The sequence below is a fragment of the Leptosomus discolor genome, chromosome 11 (assembly GCF_034619465.1).
Source record: "Leptosomus discolor isolate bLepDis1 chromosome 11, bLepDis1.hap2, whole genome shotgun sequence".
NCBI classification, from domain to species: Eukaryota; Metazoa; Chordata; class Aves; order Leptosomiformes; family Leptosomidae; genus Leptosomus; species Leptosomus discolor.
Window position 1 is genome coordinate 19851716 of NC_141401.1, and position 20369 is coordinate 19872084.

The 20369-nt window shown below is 40.7% G+C and overlaps 1 protein-coding gene across 1 annotated transcript in view; it reads left to right on the forward strand.

Moving 5' to 3' along the window:
* TLN2 (talin 2) overlaps nt 1-20369 on the forward strand; it is a 113786-nt gene that overhangs the window by 87293 nt on the left and 6124 nt on the right. Inside the window, exons 49-52 of the mRNA XM_086471830.1 lie at nt 2855-2962; nt 6434-6539; nt 10160-10284; nt 17090-17215. Coding sequence (XP_086327956.1) covers nt 2855-2962; nt 6434-6539; nt 10160-10284; nt 17090-17215 — 465 coding nt within the window. The remainder of the gene's footprint in view (nt 1-2854; nt 2963-6433; nt 6540-10159; nt 10285-17089; nt 17216-20369) is intronic.

Genomic DNA, 20369 nt, shown 5'->3' on the forward strand with positions numbered 1-20369 from the left:
TGTGCAACTCTGGAAAAGTAAACATTGCTGTTGTGACTGTGTTGTAGTGAGATTTCTGTTCAGATGTTTCTAGGTTACAAAAATGTCTTGCTAAAATGGCTTTATCACTTCTTCAGTCTGCTGTGAAGTATATGGTTTAAGAACCTTCAAAATGCTCCCAAAATATTCTGATATCAGTCTTGGCTATGTATCAAAAGAATAAAAAGAAGTTTCTGTTTCTCTTTTACATATGTTTGCTGTAATTGCATATGTAACTGACATTTAAGCACGGAAGAGGTATGTTAGGATGCTTGCAGTATATTCATAGGAAACAATGGGAGATCCTTCTGCCATATTTGAATATGCAAAACAAGCTGTTCTGGATTTTTTGAGCTTCTGGAGCTTGTTTGAAGTAAGCTGAAGATGAGGAAAATCCTATCCTGTTTCCTCCCGTCTCCTTTCCCTTCACATTATTTGTTGACAAGATGAAGAGATGGAGGAGGCTAGCGAGAGCGGTTTTCGTGCTCTGCTGATCTTGAACTTCCCGGCAGAGGGAGCCCGTAGACCAGTTCCAGGCCCAGCTGACAACAGCGCTTGCTCGGAATGTTGAGGGTTGCAGGAAGGGCCCAAAATAAGTGAGCAGTGACATAATCCCCCGTCCCAAAGGAAGATATGAGGCTGCAGGTGTGGAAGGAGCTGTTCTGTGAGAGGAAATGCTAATTTTTAAGATTTTTAGGAAGTTTCTTGTGGCAACAACTAGCACTTCTGTTCAATAACAAAGTTCCCTAGAACTTTTATTTTAGAAAATGGAAGGCTTGAAGAATCACAGAATGGCAGGGGCTGGAAGGGACCTCTGGAGATGATCTAGTCCAACCCCCCTGCTAAAGCAGGGTCACCTACAGCAGGTTGCGAAGGAACGCGTCCAGGTGGGTTTTGAACATCTCCAGGGAAGGAGACTCCACAACCTCCCTGGGCAACCTCTTCAGTGCTCTGCCACCCTCGATGTAAAGAAGTTTTTCATCATGTTTGGGTGGAACCTTCTGTGCTGCAGTTTGTGCCCATTGCCCCTTGTCCTGTCACTGGGCACCACTGAGAAGGGCCTGGCCCCATACTTGTGACACCCGCCCTTTAGATATCTGTAAGTGTTGATAAGGTCCCCTCTCAGTCTTCTCTTCTCCAGGCTAAAGAGCCCCAGGTCTCAGCCTTTCCTCGTAGGAGAGATGCTCCAGTGCCCTCATCATCTTTGTGGCCCTCCGCTGGACTCTCTCCAGTAGTTCCATGTCCCTCTTGAACTGGGGGGCCCAGAACTGGACACAGTACTCCAGGTGTGGCCTCACCAGGGCAGAGTAGAGGGGGAGGAAAAGCTCCCTCGACCTGCTGGCCACACTCCTCTTAATGCACCCCAGGATGCCGTTGGCCTTCTTGGCCACAAGGGCACATTGCTGGCTTATGGTCAACTTGCTGTCCACCAGGACTCTCAGGGCCTTCTGCGCAGAGCTGCTCTCCAGCAGGTCGACCCCCAGCCTGTACTGGTGCACGGGGTTATCCCTCCTCAGGTGCAGGACCCTATACTTGCCCTTGTTGAACTTCATCACGTTCCTCTCTGCCCAACTCTCCAGCCTGTCCAGGTCTCGCTGAATGGCAGCACAGCCTTCTGGTGCATCAGCTGCTCCTCTCAGCTTTGTGTCATCAGCAAACTTGCTGAGGGCGCACTCTGTCCCTTCATCCAGGTCACTGATGAATATGTTGAACAAGACCGGACCCAGTACTGATCCCTGGGGAACACCAGTAGCCACAGGCCTCCAGTTGGACTCTGCGCCGCTGATCACAACCCTCTGAGCTCTGTCCTTCAGCCAGTTCTCAATCCACCTCCCTGTCCGCTCATCTATCCCACGCTTCCTAAGCTTACCCTTGAGGATGTTGTGGGGGACAGTGTCAAAAGCCTTGCTGGAGTCGAGGCAAACCACATCCACTGCTCTCCCCTCATCTATCCAGCCAGTCATGCCATCATAGAAGGCTCTCAGATTGGTCAAGCACGATTCCCCCTTGGTGAATTCCACAACACTTTTCATCTGATGTTTGTGAAGCTTTATGTAAGGACCAAACTATTATCTTTATCTTGTGGAGTGGAGAAGGAAGAGTGAGACACCGACATTTGACCCACGCACTGAGCTGGTAGTTGACCTTTGATTGGCCCAAAGTGTTCTAGGGCCAGTCCAGTGCTTTGGTCTCTAAACCAGATGGCCATTTCTGCTTTCATTCCTTGATGGTAGGATGTACAGTTTTACATTAAAAAAATGTTTTTAGCATATTTCTAACCTGTTATATGTGAATGGCCATTTGTGGGTGGCAAAACTACACTTAAACTTTTAATTTTTGTTGGTATTAGTAAAAAAAATAGCGCCACAATAGCATAACCTTTGCACTGTAGAACAGTATATACTCAACCAAGAGCCCATTCTAGCCCCAAGATGTTTCCTAAGTGATGTATTATCATTAGAAGAAATCATAAATTCTCCTGTATTTTTAGATGGTTCTTCAAGGGTATCTCTGTTTGTTGTCAGCTGCCAGAAGCAGTAGTACTACTGCTGACAACACCTAAAGAAGGACACCAAGAAGGACTGCAGATGCACACTCAGATGGGAGGATATGCTGATAAAAAGTGTTCCCGATGCTGTTCTCAGAATTGGAGCTCTGCTGCTCTTCCAGCACAGTTTGCTTACACTTTTACAGCAGAAACGGCTGGCCCTTAAGCTCAAATGTCATTGGCACATTATGAAAAATCTCTTCCCCTTCTCTTTCCTTTATCTTCTTTGTGTTGACCTCCTCTTGTGGGAGCAGTTTTGGGGTACTAAATGCTGTTTTGCCTCCTCAGCAAGCATCATATCACCCAGATGTGAGTGAAGAAGTTCGAGAGAGAGCCCTGCGCTTTGGAACAGAATGTACCCTGGGATACTTGGAACTCCTGGAACATGTTCTCCTGGTAAGAAGCTGTCTGCGTGCATGTACTGGATCTCTTCCAGGGAGAATAATTTCTCTGATTCTTTCTGCAGTGGCTGCTAGTGACCACATTTTTATCAGTTTGTCACAAGATTATGAACAGTTTTGTTATTCAGGAAAAGCAAGCTAAAGTAAACACAGTACTTCAGCTCAAACTATGAGATAGAAGGAAGACTAGAAGTATTTATATGGGACTGAATTCTGGATCGGATCTGGAGGCAGTATGGGTCCTGACCTAAAAATGGTCCCAGACAAAGCAATTACAATAAGACATTGCAGTATTCTTTGAAGCCCACTGTATTAGACATATTACGCATGCTCCTGTCCACAAGACGAAAGAGGTTACGTAATCCTTATGAAAGCACTTTTATGTGCATTTCGCAGTCCTGATTCCAGTTCAAGAAAGATTGAACTTGTTAATGTAATTCCTAGAGTTGCATAGCAGTAAGTAATTTAGCATTAGATGTGTGATCCATTCTTAGTTTAGAAGTACCTTGGGGATTTTCTCAAATTTCATCTCCTGAACTCAGTCTTAGTGCTTGTTTCAAACTATAGCCAGAACAGACCAAAGACTTTAGTCAACTTTTGCTCATTTTATTTTTCTCTCTCTGCTTAAGTAAAGAGGCTTAAGGTAAGAAAGGCCCATGCCTCCAATAAAGCAGAACAGGCCTTTCTTACCTTAAGCTGCTTTACTTTCAGGGCCCTAAAGCTGTGAGAAAATTCTGCCCCCTCTCCACGTTTGCTGCCTTAGAAAACTGACTCTGACCCAGATTACAACCACAACTGAAGAGCATAATAGCTGCATGGAAAACAAGATGTATGGAATGGTAACTTCATTTTGACTCTTTGCTGAAGTCTGTCTAGAACTAGTCATGTACACACGTGATACATCCATGGTGTGCTCCAGAAATGTAAACAGGATCTGGAAAGTAGATGAAAAAAAAAAAAATCACTTTTGGAGAAGCATTGAACCGAGTAAATGACAGACTTTTTGCTCTAGGGACTTTCGCCCTCTTTTCCCTGAGTTCTATCTCTTGGGGGTTGTGGCAGAGACACAGTCTAGATGTAATCCGTGCCATACACAATCTTGCTATCTTAACATGCTGTTTTGCTAAGGTAGAAAACAACAGCAAGATGGTTTCAGTGTCAGACAATCCTGTTGCTTCCTAATCCCTGTTAGTCTGGTAGTTTAGAACCCTGAGGTCTCCAATCTCATTTAATTTATAACCTTCAGAAATGCAGATCGTCTCAGATTAGAAATCTCTAGTTAGTCCGCATGACACCTTGTGATACAATTGTTCGTAAGTTCAGTCATGCCCTTGGTAGTGAGGCCAGGGATGATTGCATGGGTGTCTCAACACAGGGTTGCCAAGGAGTACTATTCAGCAGCCATACTGCTTCAAAGATGATACTTTTTAGGTGCAAGAGTTGTCAGATCTAAGACTTCTTAAGCCGCTCTATTGACTTCTGCAGAGGTTGCATTGGGCAAGTGGAACAAAACTGACTCAATTGCTTAAAGAAATATTCCTCTCATCACCTAGCTAGGGGTAGGGTGTGGCAACCCACTAATTAAAGCTGTTAGGCATGCACAAAGTCATATAAACCAACTTGTAACTTGTATTTTGAACAAGGTTAAAGACTGACCTGCACTCTTACATATTCATGTGGTCCATCTCGGTCAGTATTGATGCATGCTGAGTTGAGGGGAAGTCTGAAGCTTTTGTTCTTGTCCTCATGCCATGCCTGTACATGACTCTGCAGGGGATGAGAATCTGCTGTGAGTTCTAAATTGGCTTTAAATCAATGCAGTTTGTACACCACCTAGTTTTAAAATTTGTATGCATTTGTTCATTTCCAACTTGATCACCACTATCGTAGGTAGCACTACTGTCACAGTTGCTGGAGCAGAAGATGTCTGGCCTCAAGCTGCGCCAGGGGAAATTTAGGCTGGATATTAGGAAAAATTTCTTTACTGAAGGAGTGGTCAGACATTGGAACAGGCTGCCCAGGGAGGTGGTGGAGTCACCATCCCTGGAGGTGTTCAAAAGACGTATGGATGTGGTGCTTGGGGACATGGGTTAGTGGTGGGCTTGGTCGTGTTAGGATAATGGTTGGACCTGATGATCTTAAAGGTCTTTTCCAACCAAAATGATTCTATCATTCTATGTCGTTCTTTGCTATAGTCCTGACCACATTACTGTATTTTTGGAAGTTGTTGCCTGTGTGGGAAGATAACCCTTGAGATGCTCAGTGCTCAATTTCTGCCATACTAAGGGATTATGCAGTGCATAAACCTTGGTAGTAACTGTGCTGTTACGTTTTGTTAGCATTTTATTTAGCTATTGAGGATTCACATGCTTGTGTTCACTATGGAAACTAGTTGACTAAAGATCATCCTTAGGAAGCAGGAGACCAGTCCACCCGTACATTGACATGGCAGTTACAGAGAGATGTAGCAGAGTTGTCACCAGGCAAAGTTAAGAAAACGGTTCTGTTTAGTTTATTCCGACAAAGTGAGGGGTTAGGCATTTGACTGCAAAATGGGAAACACGCTTACAAAAAGATGAAATGTATTTTCAACGTGCACCTAGTTTTCATAGCTTCTTTGTGGGGTAGTTTTTAAAAACATTAAGAAAATGCACACCTGATCGTGACTTTTGAGACTCAGCCTCTTGTTTTACTCTTAAATTTCTCTATATATCTGTCACTCTCCTCTCAGAAGTAGTTTCTGAGTATACAGGAAATTCCAGAACTTAATCTTTCTTCTGCTTACAACATGGTAATCAAAAATGCAAATGTTGTTCCTGTTCAGGGGAGGAATTCAACTTCACTGTCTGAATGTCTGTTTTCCATTTGAAGAAGCACAGTTTAAGTGTGCTTGATGCAAATTCAGTTCAGAGGTGTCTTTCTTTCCCTTCTACTTAAGGGTCTTGCCGAGGATTGGCATTTCCATTGTGTTCACCATTGCTCTTTTCTTCCAGAAAAGGCAACTAGCAGTAGCTTGCAGAACTCTGTAATTCTCTTCCTTAGAAATAGTGACCAACTAGTTTTTTTAATAGTAGAAAATCAGCTCCTCTGCAGCAGTTTAGAAAGACTAAGCCTGATGCGTAAGTATAATGACTATAATATCTGAGAATGGAGTGCTAAACCTGCATTTTCCTCACACATACTCACACATATGCCTCTGTTTGGGAGAATTCTGTCCTAGTTTTAGTACTGAGAACTTCCAGACAATCCTGTCAGTTCCTGTAGAAATGCAAGGCAGTGCCACTTCACTAGTACGCGTCGGATCGGACGTTGCAGTGTAAGCCTTTGCTCCTAGTGATTCATTGAGAATTGTATTTCTTTGATTGGACTCATGTTTTCTCTCAGCCAATTGCTGTATAAAATAAATCTTTCACTAGTGTTCCTTGGGAATGTTCCAGCATTATTACATTTTATCTTTTTTCTCTAGATCCTTCAAAAACCAACTCCAGAACTAAAGCATCAGTTGGCCTCTTTCTCCAAGCGGGTTGCTGGTGCTGTTACAGAGCTCATCCAGTCAGCAGAAGCAATGAAAGGTGAGTCGGGCTACCAGTACGGTATGCCTTTTACTCCAGAGATGATGATCTGTCATTTTTGTAGTTTAAAACAAAACCAAAAACTAACAAAAAACATTTTAGTATGTTCTAGGTGTCTTGGTACCACCTACTTCCATTCTTTTGCTTTCTCTGCTGGTATTCATTTGTTCACAGTGTTGGTAAACAAGTCTATTTGACCCTCTCCCACTTCCTATAATCGGTCATAAGTCATCGCTAAAACATATGGCCTTGGGAGACAGAACTATCAAGCAGAGCACTGAAGAGCCATAGTAACAGAAAACAAAATACAGTATCACACCTCTTGAACTGGTGACTAAATTGTAATCGGATGGCTGGTTCCTTTCCTTGCACTCATGTTTGTTCAGTCAAAAGAAGTCCTTTGCTTTGCAGTGATAATTGCTTTCTAATTTCAAATAAAAGGGAATACCATCATCTTACTGAATTAATACTCAGCCTCTAGCAATGATGTCAATTTTAGGTCTATAGTGCTTACCGCCCTCTGTCTGGGTCCTGGTCTGACAGAGTATGTTAATGAAACAATGAGACTTCAGAAAATTGTGGTCTGGATGATTTCCTGAACTCTTAGAGTTGAACAACTTGTGGTCAAATACAAATTCAGCACTCAAATAAGCAATGAATTCCATTGCTTAGCAGAACTTAACTGTTCTCATAGCAGATGAGCGATGTTTTTCTCAGATACTGATTTCCTTCGTAAAATTTTTATCCAGTGATGCATGTGAACTCTTAGGATGAGAGTTCTAACATTCTACATTTTAAATGAGATGAATACATATTAAGGGTAGTGTTACTAAATATTAGATCACTACTGCTGAAGCACATCTACTACCAGATTTACTGGGAACTTTAGTCTAAAGAAACCTTCACAGCCATCAGAAAGGCTTACTAGCATCCTAATCTCAGAGGTAATAGAATGGTACAGTAAATATTTTGAATAAAGCGTTGTAATAACTCTTTTTTTAAATTCTGCCCCCCCCAGCCCCCCAACAAAGACTTGTAGTAAATTGTAGTTGTTCCATCATTCTTTCCTAAGCTAGGCCAGAGAACACTGTTCTCATTTTTCTGATGCTTTGTGTAGTATACATTGCAGGTTTTCATAGAATCATTAGGTTGGAATAGACGTCTGAGATCATCAAGTCCAACCGTTGACCTAACACCACCATGCCCACTAAACCATGTCCCGAAGTGCCATACTACATGTTTTTTGAACACCTCTGGGGATGGTGACTCCATCACTTCCCAGGCAGCCTGTTCCAATGTCTAACCACTTTCAGTAAAGAAATTTTTCCTAATGACCAATCTAATCTCCCCTGGCACAACTTGAGGCCATTACCTCTTGTGCTGTCATTAGTTACTTGGGAGAAGAGACCAACACCAGCCTCACTACAGGCTCCTTTCAGGTAGTTGTAGAGAGCGATAAGGTCTCCCCTCAGCCTCCTCTTCTCCAGACTAAACAACCCCAGTTCCTCATTTATGTCCTGCTTTTAACAGCACGCATTCCTTGGAAATGAATCCTGACTAAACACTTTTCATATATGGGAATCTTTTATTATTTTCTTACGTTGTGGGTTTTTTACCCTCTATGTCTTAATGTAGTTCCTCTGTTTCATATAGCAGTGATCTACATCATGCTTTTTCCCTGTTCAGTTAAATTTATTCAATTCTTCAGCCTTTTCTGCACCCTTTCTTATGTTTCAAAATTTCCTTTTAAGTTTTCATTTGCTAACAAGCCAAGCTAATATCAGAATTTTTCTATTCCCTAAATGTTTTTTAAAATCTTTTTATTGTCCTCGTCTTTGGAGATACTTATTCATTTCCAGTAGTTTTTGCATTTTAATTCATATTCATTAAAATAAAAATTCACTTTTTATTTCTTTTTTCACATACTGCCTGTAGAGAAATTTTTTTTTAATTCACTTTTAGAAGCTTTTTTGTGGAAGGTAAAGTGGTTTTTAACCATTCCCAATTTTCACTCCTAATGTGCATTTAGAGATACATGATAAAAGTCTGTCTTCTAACTAATTTAGCATGTAAGTGTTTTTGCTGTTGTGAAATGCCTTTTTTTTTTTTGAAGAGGAACTGCTATATTTTACAAGTTTGGTTTTGACTGTGTTTATACAAGCTGTCTTTATCAAAAATATTTTTTTCCCTGCTCATCTGCCAATATTATGGCTTAGTATAGAATTCCTTCATCTTGTACACTTTGAGCTGAGAAATTGTCTTGGGTAATGTTTTGATATTTGATATAAAATACATAAATACATACTGTATAGGGATTAGCAGCATGAAACGTACCTCACTAGGATTACAGTACCATGTACTTCAGCTTTCTCTCAGCACATCATAAATAGGAGACAGTCGTTTTGTATTCTCCTGTGAGACGGTCATCCATAACAGAAACTGCCTCATTCTTCAGCAGTGCAGTGTTGATCCATAAGCATTCACGGTTATTTCCTTCGATGTTTGATGACTCAGACATCGGTTATGCTATTCCTGATGCAAAGTGCCAGTATCCTTCTCCCCCCGTCGCTCTCCCTTAATAACGATCAATATTTCAGTTGATATTTCAATATTAGGTTCACCCAAACTTTCTGATGCAGTTTCAATAAGTTTAACAAGGCCTTAAGAGATTTTTTTTTTTTTCTTCCTTTGATTTTTTTTCATTCTAGCTTAGTCTTCCTTTGCCTGTTGTACACTGCTTCCCATCCATGATGCCACTTCCTCCCCTTGCCATTAGTAGTCATGAATTTAGAAGTTTTCTTTCTGGTTTCCTTTTCTCTCTCCATCTGATTTTCCTTTGGCTGTTTCATTGCTTCCCTCAATCCAGAGCATAGATGCTTTCTGAATCTTGTCGGAGAATAATGTTACAAAATTGAAATAATAATGCACTGAGAACTTCCAAAAATCTGAGATCAACTCCAGCCAAGTATTCATTTTGTAGACCCACAAAACTGCTTTGAGCCAAGACGGATGCCAAAACCTCAACAAAAAAAAAGAAAAAAGTTGACCTTGGGATATATTACAGAAGCTGCTTTAGCCTTCTCTGCGTTGCTGTTAAAAACACATTGCGAAAAGCATGCCTTCTTCAGCTTCAGCTCTAACCACTGCCAAAAAAGAGACTCTGAGAAGTGTGCTGTGGATGATGATCTGTTGTCTATAACATTACCATTGTAATGTTGTCTATAACTCTTTACCATTCTGTCAGACTTCCCAATGTACCTTGCAACTTGGTACAGTTAGAAACCATCTCAGTAAGAACTCTGATAAACGAAAGTTGAGTGACATCTAGTTTTGTTCCTAGGATGGAGAGCACCCCTTTTTGAAGCTGCTTTGCTTACACAGTTCTTAATTAAGTTACTTTCATAACAACATAATCCTGCTAAATACTTTTTTTCACTCTAATTTACATTTTGCCCTCAGTGGCATAAACTACAGTGTTTTTGTGCCATTATGGCACTAAAATCAGCTTTTTGTGATATGCATTCCATGTTTGACAGTTGAAGTGTGATTGTAAATCACCCTGTTTGAATGGCAGCTCATAGTGGCACTGAAGTTATTGTCTTCGTCTCCATTAATTTCAGGGACAGAGTGGGTGGATCCAGAAGACCCAACAGTCATAGCGGAGACAGAGCTACTAGGGGCTGCAGCATCAATTGAGGCTGCAGCAAAGAAGTTAGAGCAGCTGAAACCAAGAGCCAAGCCAAAGGTGAGTGTCCATCCCCATTGCTTCTTTGACGTTAACAAAGCAGAAGATGCATATAGCCCATATAATTGGTGTATACTTTGTTACTGTCCACAATAATGGCATAAACAATGAAACCTTGCATCAGTCTCAGTGCCAGTAGACACTGCACTGGATGGGACTTACCCTGAAGAAAGAGGGTAAAAAGATGCTTTTCAGGGAGTGAGTCAAGCACCAGCCATGAGCAAGCAAAGGAAGAAAAGCCAAATGTTAAAATGCTTTTAAGAGTTACAGTATCATTACTGTTTTATTTACTTTTCAGTTTCCAAACACATTTTACTGATGTGAAAAGTCATTCTCACTTGCTTTCCTTTGAAGACCCTTTGTTCTCATCAGTATGTGTGTAGTATAGCAGGAGACAGCAGCAGCAACACAGAAGGGATTCAGCAGAATGCAAAGACCTTCAGGATTTTCTAAGATTAAAAACATGGCATTTTGTGCCTTGCTGAAAGAGTAGTTGCTTCAGTGTCAAATCAGATATATGTGGTATGACCATTTCTATTTAATTTTCCTGAAGGCAAGTGAATTAGAGTTCATTATGAAAGCAAGTAGAGTTGCACGTTGCCAGGTCATCTCAAACGTGCCTCTGAATATATTCTGTAAAATTAAGCCAGCTGTTTTCATGCGTGGTGCAGAGGGGATATATGAAACTGCTGTTACTTATGGTTGTATGCATAGCTCACAAGACTGGATCACAGAGAATTGCTACCTTTTGCCTAGTGTGGAATAACAGGCAGGTTTTAGAAGAAATTACCATGTTGCCTAGAATTGCATCTCTTTAAAATTAAAATCATGCTTTGGCTGTGTAATTGACATCAGGAAAGGACTCTGTATCTATTTCCCTGTTTATGCTGCTTTGTAGGTGCAGAACTGTTTTCTAAGTAAAGATAATGAGAAGTCTTTTAAAAGCAGGGCCTCGAGAACATTCAGTGTTGGATGATTGTTTTTGGTGCAGAGTGGTATTTTGTCATTCAGGAACATCAAATGAAATAGTTCTTGGTAGCTTCACTCTTTGAGGACTTCCCTCCCACCCCCCCTGCTTTGTGATGGGAATAAATTAGCTCATGAAAAAGAAATGCTCTTTGTCCTGCATTTTTTAACAAGTACATCCATTTTGTTTATAAAGAAAAATGGTCCTTTATAATGAGATTCTATAGAGCAGAGGACACAGGCTGAGTCTGAGGAGAGGAAGAGTTCTCCATCACCTTTTCTATACAATCGCTGCACAATAGCATATGTGTGTTGCCTAGTAACGATGGAGCAGTTTCCTTCCAACATCTAAGCCACTCCAGGGTCATTGTAATTTCCCAGTGAATACAGATCTCACACCTGCTCCTCATTTAACATGTTAATTTGAGTATCCAGTCTGCCTGTGATTTATTGGTCTGTTTATTTGTCATTTTCTGAAACTAAAATTCATATCCAACTATTTGTTTAATTTGGGATTTAAACAGCCTTTACATCCTTTTTAAGATGTTTAATTCCTTTCACAATGCGGGTTGTAATACACATCAAAGGTACTAGGAAGATCACAGAGTGGCTCAAATACCACTTTTTCTGCTGAAGACTTGTAGCTTGTATCTTCCCAGAGTAGTAGTTCCTACTTTGAACAGGCTCTGTCTTTCTGATGCTCGTCTTGGACAACATCTATAGTGTTGCAGTGTGAAGGCCTAGTCTAGGTAAGGGGTCTATGAAATGCAGGAATAGTAGCTGTCTTCTACAGGCTGCTGGTCCAGCTAGACCAATACCCTGCTTTGGTTAACAGTAACCATCATCAAGTGAACTTGCAGAGAAGTCCTTAGTTGGTAATATTAGAATAATCTGCCTGCAGGAAATCCATCATCTTCATCATTATTAATTGGTTCTGATTCTCTATTTTTGGGAAAGCTTCTGTTATTGGGGCAGGGAGTGAGAGTCATTGGATTTGGGCTTGAAATTTTCATCTTTGTGTGTTCCAATTTGTCTATGATAGCTAAAGAAAAAAAGTCAATAGGTGAAGGTAGGGTTTGGTTTTTTTGTTCTAATATCTTAGGGGTTTTTTTAATTATACTTTTCTGGTTTTGTAGTTCTTTTCCTTGTTTTCTCTTCATATTTTTGTATCAGTCATAGCCCCTTGATGTCTTAGACTGAGACCAATAGCTTGAGGTGTGTTCATTTTCCAGTACTGGGAATCATCTTATCCCAGAGAACAATCTTAATAAGACACAGACCTGCTAGCTGCTGCCCATGTTTTACTGTATGATGCGTATTTTGTTTGCTTCAGATCCTGGTTGTTTGGCTGCTGGTGAATGTGCTCCTAAAATGCTTAGTCCGCTACTCCACTGCCCCATTGATACCCTGGTAACATCTGTCTGTCTTCTGAGCTTGTTCTTGCAAGCACTTTGAGGACTGTCCTAAGTAGCTGTTAGTTACTCCTCCCTATAACACCAAATCTGTTTAGTATTCTCATTGCAGTGTTCAAGGTGGGGAATGATCTGTGAAGCAATGAGATCTTTATTGTTTATTAAGCAAGTCTTGGCTGACACATTTCCTTTAAATACAATTACGTTTTTCCTGAGTGTGGACTTTTTTTTTTTTTTTCCTGTTTTTCATTTTTGGAGGGTCAGGTGTCTTGCAGTGCAGCCACATATTCCTTCTGTTATACAAATATGCCACTGGCTGTAAAATAACAACTGCCCAAAATTTTGAAGAAGAAAAACATTTTGTCTAATAAAAACTACATGCTTCACTAATACTGGAAAAAAACCACTTTTAAGGAAAAAGGTGTGGTAGATGAGGTCCAACAGCAGAGAGCATTGCTGTACCTACTCTGTTCTGCTGGTACGCTCTTCGTGCTTCTGTGCAGGCTTATGCCTTCAAACACAAGTGTCTGTAGTCAATAAGAGTTCCCTGCTGTTAGCTTTCAGCAGTTTGTCCTTTTTTTTTTCCCAAGATGAATCAAACCTGGATGCCTTTTTCTGCAGGACTCTGTGTGATATGTTTGATATATTAGGTTGTTATTTAATCCAACTATATATCAAACATATTCCTACAGTGTCCTGCCCTGTCTCCGGGGGTTTTAACATAGTAGAAGGCAATATGAAGGAGTACATTCACTCACAAGCAGGTTTAGAAGACTTCCTGCAGGCTCCTAATCTAATCTGATTTAAAATATATACATGAAGGGCTCCTTTATCAGTAGAGTTGCTCTTGGAGGGCCTTTTAAGTTGTGTAGGGCTTTTTATGACAGGGATCAGCAGCTGTGCCAAGAGCTGCCTTTCACTGAAGGGGTTATTGTGTTTTCCATGGCTCAGTGCAGTCGCTTACCCGTATTGGTTTTCTGTTTATGAAATAGAAGATGAGAGCTGCTTCAAAATAAAATGATTTGGGTTTTGTAATTTTTTCCTACTGTTTAGCAATGAGATTGGGGGCTCATTTGTTCTCCCATTAACCCTGTATTTATGCTACCCCTAATAATGGAGATTCTATAGAAACCTTGTTAAAATACAGTACAAAACCATCTCAATTTTTTTTTTTTCATGGCACAATCAACATTTTCAGGATATTTCATGCTGCAGACTTTGTAGCTAGCCTAATAATTTTGGGGTTTGTCTGTTCTGGGACTTCATTTTCCAATCCATTTATACCCATACATAGTCAGTAAGAGCTTATTAGTTTAGGCTTGTGGAAAAAGAGATGCTGATCTTCACGGGGGCTACTCCAGGAAGGAGAAGCTAATCATGTGTCTTGTAGATCCAGTTTTCTGAAAAAAACCCAAGTAGCCTGCTCAAGTAACTAAAATCTTACAAGGTGAAATTTTTCATCACTGCTTCTGACTTTGTTCGTGAAGGCTGTGAACTGACACGTTGTGAAGGTACTGTTGGTGAGTGTGAACTTAAGGGGGTTCAAGACACACTCTTTAATAATGGGAATGGTTAGAATTGCATCTCTTGTAGGGCGTTTTGCTGTGTTCCATCTTGGACTGCGACATGTCCTTATCGCTAAGGAATGCTATTTGGAGAGTACCGGCACATGAACATACCCACCCTGCTGACTGAGCATTGGGCCTGCTTCCCTGTTTCAAACGCACATATGCAGCCGTTAGGTGTCGTACCCGAGGGTGCTGAAGGGAAGACTGCAGGGAAGGACTAGGAAACAGGGATTTGTTAGGAAAGATGAAAGTGCAACAGAAGTTCCACAGTTTGAGTGCTGTATAAGGCTGCTTCAAGAATAAATTCTCCACAGAAGGGATCAATTGTCAATAGAAAACTTTTTTTCTTCTTTTCCAGAAATAAAAGAAGTTGAGATGACAGGAAAACATAAGGTTTGGAAGTTTGGGAAACTCGGGGAGTGGTATCTTCTACCCAGCTCTCAAATTTCAGTGTAATTGGAAAGAAATCCATTTGGTACACAGGGCGGGGAGAGAGGAAAAAAAAATGTTATCTGATGAGATACTGAGGTTTAGCGGTCTGTTTTCCTCTTGAGCTTCACCTGCTGTTCCACGGCGGAAGTTAATCCAGCCATTGTACAATAGCAATCTCAGTGTCAGGAGATCTGATTTCTCTGCATTCCCCTTGGAAACCGTCATTTTTGCTTTGCACTTAAGTGCAATATTTAGTCTACTCACTACGCTGAACTACTTTTCTTCAGCCTCTTTTTGGTGGCTGTTTTTTTGCAAATTGAGTAGTACCATCTGGGCACATAGACGGCTGCCCAACAGATCAGAGTATGGCCATGGGCATTTTAGTAAACTTTATGAAAGAATGAGCCCTCCTTTATAATAAATAAGCAGATACTGAAATGCTCACTTACTTAAGTTTGAATTCATGACAACGCTGACATATGAAGAATAATACACATAATATATTTTGTTACGTTGGAAATGAAATTTCAAAACTGACCAATAACAGGGAGCCTTGGACAAAAGCAGAAGTGCGGTATTGACTATCACCCAGTGATACTTTTGTTGATATTTCAGTTAGTCTTTAGCCAACTTAAATCAAAGTCAGTAATGCATCTATTTTAATAATGAAAAGAAATCTGATAGTGACTATACTGAATTCCATTTAGTCACTTGGTTTTGTGATGTCATGATTGAAGTAACAGTTTTATAGCTAAGACTTGTTGAGGCCTGTTGCATAAATTCAGGACTGATGTGATTACCACTTAGATACAACGGTCATGACGTTACATTGCCAAAAATTCATGTGGAACGTGACTTGCTCGCTTTACAAAGCAATTTCTTACACTCTTATTGCGAAGACATATGCTTCAGTTGGTGGGATTAGCCCAATAGCAGGGCAAGACAAATACTTTTCCTTGAATTATGTGCCTGTTCCGAAAGGAGAAGAAAAACTTTGAAGTGCCAAACAATGTCATCTACACATCAGTTTTTATTTTCAGATCATTACGATTTTCTGGTGTCTATGGATGCTACGGTTTCAACTCCTGGACTTTGTTTTAGCTATCTGGCAGTTATGTGAAGTGCTGTAGGACTGAGCACTGCTTGATGTGCCATTTTTAATGATTTGTAATTTCTCATAATTATCCTTTATTATTTTATAATTTACGATTTTCATTAGATTGCAGTAACAAGAGAACTAAACCTGACTTAAATTTAGATCGATGTGCTTAGACTTGCGAATGAAGTGCCCAGTTTTCTAACTCAAAGCCCACTTAGCGGGAGTTCCTAAAGTTAGTTATTTGACACAAGAACGCTCTGGTTGTGTAAGCTGGAAGAAAGCTGTAGTGCAAAAGCTTCATCTCTCACAAGGTGGTCTGTTCTGGTACTGCATCCACTAGCCCTACTGGTCATACTGCATTGGATTCTGGTAGATTTGTGATTTGATCATAAACAAAATACATTCTGTTGATTTTTTTTTTTTTTTTTTTTTTTTTGGTAAAAAAACCAATCAGAATACGTGGCCAAGGCGTGGTTCTGTTCAAAATGGCAATAACCATATAACTCTATCTATTTTGTTAACTGTTCAGAAGCTAGTAAGCATGCTTAAATGGATAAATGTTTTCAGTATTTGTTAAATTATTAGACAGTCAGGGAAGTTGTTTTATGGAACAATAGATTTGCATTTTAAATAGCAAGGAACCTCATTAGGAACAGCTGATCGCTCTGTTGGCACACGCTTGTTGAAAGGCACGTTTCGATGGCTGAAGTGTTCCAGACAGACCTTTGGAATGTCCTGTCTCCAAGATGACTAAACCGGACTGCTTCACAATGCTGCTCTCTGACAAAGACAGCTCTTCCAAAAGCTGTTAAATCTATGCACTTGCTTGGTATCTACATTACATTTCTTAGCACAGGTGAATGAGACAATATACATTTATCACCTTTTTTTTTAATGCTTTAAGTATGTAGAAAATGCTCGACCTAGTTTACCCATCCTGGAAGCCAGTATTGTATCACTACAAAGATAATCTTGATATGGAAAACCAAAAATTTCTTTTCATACCTGCACTTTTCTGAATGTAGTTTTGAGTAGCCCTAGTAGAGATAGTGTATTAGAAAGTTGAAGGCAATTCTTTAAGTATCTTGTCTGATACTTAATTTCATGTGTGAGCAGCCACAAGGGCAACTTAATATTTAAATTTGCTTATGTTGACTACCAGCTTTAGTCCACATGAAACTCCTTTGCAGAAAATGATGTTGCAGGTCTTACTGAATTTACTGATGTGTTCCAGAATCTTCTTGTTTCACTTCGTATATATCCTCAATCTTGAAAATACAACTGCTTTCAGGTGAATAATGCGTAACATTGTTCTTTCTTGGTTATAGCAAGCAGATGAGACTCTGGATTTTGAAGAACAGATCCTGGAAGCAGCTAAATCCATTGCAGCTGCTACCAGTGCCCTCGTGAAGTCGGCTTCAGCAGCCCAGAGAGAACTGGTGGCACAGGGAAAGGTGGGTAAACAGGACAAGTAGCAACAGCAGGGGGGGAAGCGTCACAACTGAATCTAGTCTCTTAACTGTTCTCTTGAAAACAGTAGGAAAGGAGCTTGGGAATGACTAAGTAAAATGTAAATCTTTTCATTGCTCATCACAATACATGGCCATGCCTGGTTCTGTTTTAAAGAGACCTTATGTTTATTTAAACCTCGCACATGTAATCAAGTGTTTGACTCTTCAGATGTTTCAGCTGTGGGGAGTTTTTGTGTTTGGGGTTTTCTTTGGGTTTTCTTTTTGTTTTGGTTTGGTTGGTTTTTTTTTTTTAGTTTGTGAAGATCTGTGATTCAAGCTAGTAATGTATAGTCCCACAAGACAGCTTGGGTATCCAAAAACAAATGTCACAGTATACCATACCACTCTGGACCAGAATAGCAAAGGGCCTCACTAATCGTGCCCTCAATGTTTTGTTGTCTGATTCAATGGGGATGCAGGCCGCATGCAAATTCAGTACATTTTAAGTGGATATGCTTGTAGTCATTGTTGGGACCAGCAGAAAGAGTGCTTATAACGTGCGTTGTCCCTTTGGTCTCATAAGGGTTGAGGTCTTTGTAATTCATTTCATATACATCAGGGTTTTTTTCCCAGTTAATATACTTTGAAACTTAAAATCTGAACATCAAACAGATATGTTGCCTGTGAGATCAATTTGTTATAGGATCATTGTTGTTGTATAATTACAGCTTCCAATTTCATCTAATACTTTATTCTCAGCAGACTGTATCATAGATCCTGTCACAAAAGCGCTATGCTGTCTACTTCAGCCAGGATTCCTGGGGAGCTTTTGCTTTTAGTTCCAGCAGGAGCACAGAGCACTTGTTTCTGAATAATAGTGATGTAACTGTTGAAAAGACCCACTATAAGCTGTAGCTATGGAACTTTTAAATAATGCATAAAACAAGGCATTATTAATACCCATTTGGCTGTGGAGACAGTCCAAAACATTAGAATTTTTACTTATCTGCTTTGCTTAGATTATTGTGCAGTCTGCTTTTATGTGATAAGACCTGTTCTTATTTAGTTTCATTATGACATACAGCTTGCTTTAATTTCCTCACCACCACTATATGGTTATACAGAATATTACAGAATTTTTTTTTTACCTTCGTACCAGCCCTGAATGAACCTCCGGTAGTTTTGGCTTCAAGGCCAGGCTGGATGGGGCTTTGAGCAACCTGGTCTAGTGGAAGGTGTCCCTGTCCATGGCAGGGGGGTTGGACTAAGTCCCTTCCAACCCAAACCATTCTGTGATTCTTTGCTCGCACAGATACGTTTCCATTTGTGTCTTTCAGATTGAGGCTAACAGTACTTGCGCTGTTCTGTCCATTCAGCCACTTTAACCTGTCTGAGGAAAGCTGTAGCTTGCTGTTCTAATAGAAGCACACCTGGCCGATATAGTGCCATATTAGCAGATCAGTTCAGCTTGCTTTACTGGATTTGGCCATTTTCCTTTATCCATCACTATCCGGGATCAGGATCAGGAATTCTTGCAGCCCATGGCTTTTACTGATAGTTTCTTGCCTGCTTGGAGGGTCTTTAAGGGAAGAAATGAATTCCAACCAAAATCAAAATTTAATGAAACGTCAGACTTCAGAATTGTTTGTGGCGCATACTCTCATTATGATACTTCTCACAAATAAAGAAAAACATTAAGATACTTCTGAAATAATGAAGCATTTCCTTCTCTTTCTTTACTAATTACCAGTGCTCTGGTAGTTGTCAGTATGGGGTATCCTCTGACTGCTGCGGTAGCCTGTATCTCCAGGTGACCCAGAGGTACAGGAAGCTGGCTTCTGAAATGACTGACCGAATTCTTGCCCATAGCACACTGCTCCAACCTGCCTGGTGGGGAGATTTTGTTACTGGTATTGGGGGAAATGTTTTGCTTTTGCAAGAAACCTTCTGAGGTATGGACTTCTCCCAGAAAAGCATGGCTGGCGTGTAGGTAGGAAGGACAAGTTTGATCTGCTCCACATCCACTGCTTTAGTACTGAGCAGTAAATGGACTGACTGTTGGCTTAGATTCCTCACTGACTTTATTTGGTGTGGAGACGGCGGGAAATTCTTACCTAACTGCGTGGTTGTGTGCAAACCAGGCACGTTCTTGTCCCAGATAAATTTCTGACACTGCCTGGTAAAGGCTGTGAAAGTATTTTACAGGGCAAATTGGTGCAATACTGTAGTTGAAGAGTTTGCTAAAGAAACGTTAAGTGAAACTGCTTTCCCCTTTGGAATTAATTTGGTGTCAGGCAACCATTTCCATTTCTGCTGTAAGGTGAAGTCTGGGAAGTTGGATCTGATCTCTCTTCTTTCACACCAGCCCCCCATTCACTCACACATGTGCACACACACCAAATTCAGACAGCACTAACTAGGCTCCCGCATCTGTGGTCTACTTAAAACACGTTTTCTGGGGATGATTAGGCAAGAAGACCTTGAAACCTAAAGAATTCAGGGACCTAGTTATTCTTTTGGATAACTGATTTCTCAGTTAAACAAAAGCATCACCATTGCTATGAGAGAACACACCTTCTGTTTATGTTGATGCTACACATAAGGATTCGATTCCAATCCCTGGGATCCTCATTATGCATGAATCCCGTTTTCCATTTCTTTTAAAATACAAGTTTCTGGGCCATGTTTACATTTCACATCTTCCTGCTTCTCTCACAAAAACTCCCAGACCCGGGCAGTTGGGGGCGGGGGGGCTGGCAACCAACTGTAGAATTTTGTTTCACTACTTTGATCTGATGTGGGAAGAAAACTGTGTCCTGGTTGTTGCCAGCTCTGCTGATGCCATAAGCACTTCAGTGGATGAGCCAGGCAGAAAAATGGGCTGCTGTTCTAAAATGCCATTATTGGTCACAAAGGCAGTTAGGGGGCTTCCCTGTGGAGCTTTCCGTTTTGTACCTTACCATAGTGGCAGAATCAGAAGAGATGCAGGAACAGTGTAAATCCACATGTTTCTGTGGAGACAGAAATAAACTATTTTTCAGGCCAGGAGATTAGGAACTACTGCTTCAACTGCTGCTTAGGGCAAAGTCTCATTACTCTGGGACTTCCACACGTGTTCGAAGGATGGGGCAATTCCAGCGTAGCAAGTTGAACACTA